The sequence below is a fragment of the Poecilia latipinna genome, unplaced genomic scaffold (assembly GCF_001443285.1).
Source record: "Poecilia latipinna isolate Pla-1442-1.1 unplaced genomic scaffold, P_latipinna-1.0 Scaffold1500, whole genome shotgun sequence".
Lineage (NCBI taxonomy): Eukaryota > Metazoa > Chordata > Actinopteri > Cyprinodontiformes > Poeciliidae > Poecilia > Poecilia latipinna.
Window position 1 is genome coordinate 159490 of NW_015114116.1, and position 4065 is coordinate 163554.

At 37.2% G+C, this 4065-nt stretch overlaps 1 protein-coding gene across 1 annotated transcript; it reads left to right on the forward strand.

Moving 5' to 3' along the window:
- Positions 1–469: 469 nt before the first annotated feature.
- opa3 (outer mitochondrial membrane lipid metabolism regulator OPA3) lies at positions 470–3613 on the forward strand. Its single transcript, XM_015057928.1, has 2 exons — positions 470–671; positions 2794–3613. Exons 1-2 carry the CDS (start codon positions 530–532, stop codon positions 3120–3122), a joined length of 471 nt encoding a protein of 156 aa, XP_014913414.1. The 5' UTR covers positions 470–529; the 3' UTR covers positions 3123–3613.
- Positions 3614–4065: the final 452 nt, after the last annotated feature.

A 4065-nucleotide genomic window follows, 5' to 3' on the forward strand; every position in this document is an offset into this window, starting at 1 on the left:
AATACAGGGCCAGAATCACTGATGTTGACACCAATAGTTTTTATGAGTTAGGTTTTATACATCATCAAACTTAGGATGTTTTTGTGTTTTTTCCTTTAATTTATTAAATTTTGTTAAAACCTAGAATAAAATTTGGAAAAAGTTTAAATGTGTCTACAAAATACTTTTAAAAAATTATAAACAGAAACATATATAAAAAATAACAGGTTCTACTTTGTGCTAAGATAAAGAGTATATGCAATTGTTGATAAAGTTGTGTCATAGACCATAGCTGTAGCCTGGGTGACATCAAAGAGGTGATTTCTGGTAGTTCATATTTTATTTACGTATTTGTCAGTAGGTTAATAGTATAATATTATGATAAAACAAACAAAAAACGTTCTCACACCGGCTCATCGTCACTTTCAACCGGTTTAGCCACCGGCTAGCTGTAAAAGAAGCGCACCCACTGTGACGTAATGTCGACAGTTAAACGTCATCACGTTATCCTCTGCGCACTCTCGCTGTGGGAGAAGTGTTTCCGCCAAAGATGGTTGTCGGTGCCTTCCCTATCGCCAAGCTCCTCTACCTCGGCGTGAGGCAGATGAGCAAGCCTGTGGCTAACCGTATCAAAGCTGGGGCTCGAAGGAGCGAGTTCTTTAAAACCTACATCTGCCTGCCGCCGGCGCAGCGTGAGTAACCGAGCTAACGGCTGTTATTTCTCTGCACTTCACCGACAGTGACCCGGAGGTTTGGTACAGCAAGGAAAGCTGACATAACCAATGAGATTTAAGGTGACGTGACGAAGCATGCAATCGTATTTGAGATTGTTTCTGCTTGACGAATGAGAGCCAAGCATGGTTGAAAGTGGGCGGTTCTTGTTTTGTCATTGAAAAGGCTTGCTGTGAGGACATGACAGGACAGAAGCAGTACGAGCCACAATTAATCAGCCTGATTAAAAAACTAAAAGAAGATATGTATACTTACTGCTTCTTATTTTCCACATTTTATCAAAAAGCTGATTCAACCGATAGAAAACCTAAACATAGTATTACCATCTGCACCTTGCTTACTGTTCTTGCAAAAGTATTCATACTTTTTCATGTTTTGGGGCGTTTGAAGCATAACGTTCAATTTATTTTGGGATTTTACACACAATTATAGCTAGAAAACGGCAGGAAAATAATGCGCAGAAAGAAATATTCCGATTCTCCTGATGAGAAAATGCTGCCATCTGTGTGTGATGAAGCTAAAACTATTTCACTTGAGGAGTTTTGGCTGAAATTCCTTAAGTGTTCAAAGGTGTTTTTATCTTAAATGCAAAATGTGTATATTCTTTAACAGTTTTGGCTTAATTACTGCTCTGCGTACCTGTTTTTTTTCACCAAATGACTTCTTTTGAGTCTGTGTAGTCCAGTTAAAAGGACTGTTTCCTTTATTTAACCAGGTAAACCCTGTTGAGATCTAGATCTCATTTTCAAGAGGGACCTGGGCAGAAGTCTGCAACACACAACCACCTGGTTACACAAAAGAAAAAACTAATTAATACATATGCACAAGTTTAAAACAAATACAAAACAATTTAAAAGCAATGACACTGGTTAACAGAATCATGTTGCATGTTTTTAAGAACCGTTCGAAATAAATCCAATGCAATCAGTGGAGCTGATTCCACACTGAATGCTTGCTTCCCTTTTTCTGTTCAAACAGGTGGAACATGCAAAAGAAAAATGTTATCAGGGCGCAAAGAATGAGAAGTAACAGATATTTGTAAGAGAAAATCTAAGTATGCAGGAGCCAAGCTGAGTAGAGCTTTATAGATCAGGATTGTTTCTCCGTACGCTTACAGGAGGCCGTTCAGCTTTTGCATACAACTCACAAAGGTGTGTAAGACGACTGCTACTGGTTGCAAACCTTAAAGCACAATGATTCAATGATTGAAGGCATTTGGTCAAGGAATTCATATATAAAACATCTCCATAATCCAGGAGGGGTGGTATTATGTTTTTGAGATTTACATCAAGTTATAAAGTTATTCCCTCATTAAAAACATACCTGAAGTGCTGCTTTGATTCTTTCATGTGTGTTTTAGAAATCAGCTGGATGGGACTTAGCTTTTTAAAGAGAACGGGGAAAATTTCAAGATATTAAATCAGGAAGTAAATTTTATTTTAAGCAGAGGTGGACAGAGAGTACCAAAAACTGTACTCAAGTAAAAGTAAAACGTTCCGTCCAAGAAAGTACTCAAGTAAGAGTAAAAAAGTATTTGGTGAAAAGTTTACTGAGTAACTGATCAAAACATCAATCATTTTATATTTAAAAGTTACATCATCAGACGGACAAAAATATACAGTTACGTGGAAATTTTGGTATTTTAAGGACCAAAATGACGATAATTCATATAAGTAACAAAAAATAACAAAATCAGGCAAAAGATAAATTTTCCAAATTAGTTTCTTTCAATATAAAAACGTCATAAACTTTAACAGAAACTGCAGGTGTGTGTCTGTGTCTGGTGAAGTTTTGGTTAAAACATGTTTGTTTCTCATTCAGTGGGAAGAAAATCCAGAAATTTTACTCAAGTAAGAGGAGAAATACTTTATAATAAAATTTACTCAAGTAAAAATGCTCCTAAACGTAATTTTCTTTCTCAAAAATTACTCAAATAAATTTAACTGGGTAAATGTAACCAGTTACTATCCAACTCTGATTTTAAGTCAGATTTTTTTAACAACTGAAGTTAACAAAGTTACTTGATTTGCTATGAAATGTCAAATAAAAACACTTTCAGTGTCTCTGTATGTTTCTGCTCAGTTTATCACTGGATTGAGATGAGGACGAAGATGCGCATTATGGGGTTTAGAGGCGCCAGCATCAAGCCCCTGAACGAGGAGGCCGCAGCGGAGCTGGGCGCCGAGCTGCTGGGCGAGGCCATCATCTTCTTCATCGGCGGCGGGTGCATGGTGCTGGAGTACAGCAGGCAGGCCGCCAACTCTCGGCGAAAGGAGGAGGAGCTGAACGACACCATCGTGAGCCTACAGACTCAGATAGCAGAGCTGTCGCTCTCCACAGAGACTCTGGACGCTCAGCTCAGAGAGGTCAACCGACTGCTGCACTCCTTACCTGCTCCCTCCTCAAAGTGACTGGATGTTACCTGTGCAGCGCAGGGTGGAGGAGGAACCGAAACAACACCGTCAGGTGTACGGCGCCCCCTGCTGCACGGCTGGGGGAAGGTTGGACCTCGGTGCACTGCGGCGTTTTCATCTGCTCAAGTTTTGAGCAAGTGGTTGTACAATGGCATTGCTATGATATTCATAGTGAACTTCTATGGTTGACCTTGCATGCTTACTATAAATATTGCTGTGCATAAGTTTGTACAGCACCACACTATCTTACAGTTAATATCCGTTAATCACAGGAATCATCTGGAAGCTTCTCATTTTCACATTTTATTGGTTTGAGTGAGTTTTAATCAGACAAAACAAGCATCCGACCATATCAAGACGTTATTTTTTGGAAACTTCTCCTGCTACAGTTTCTAAGAGATTCTAGTTGTGATTGCTGGCCGCTGTAAACTGTTTGTAATTGTTGCTAGAAAAATTAAGGTGTGAAATAAACATCTGTTAATTTGTGTTAAGTCTTTTTTATTCATTGTTGGCCTGTGTGGTCACTGTAAGGCTCATATAAAGAGTTATAGTATTTTATCTGTATTTTATGGATACATTTAAAAGGTTTTTGTAGCCTGTTTATACATTTTAATCTATTTTAACTAAACAGTTGCAGTACTTACTATGTAAAAATAGATTAAAATTAATAAATAAGCTAAAGAAACTTAAATGTTTTCATAAAATACATTTAAGTGTAAAACTGGTTGGTAAGGAAAACGGATTCCACATTAAAATGTATTTTATATTGGCATTTTAAAGTCTTTTTAGCCTATTTATGATTTGTAATCTAAAAGATTGTCTAATAAAATAGATTACAATCTATAAGTAGGCTAAAATAATATGGAAGTAAATATGTGCCATCAGAATTTGAATAAAAAATGCATCCGAATTCAATTTTTAAAAAAATTCAGTGTCATTA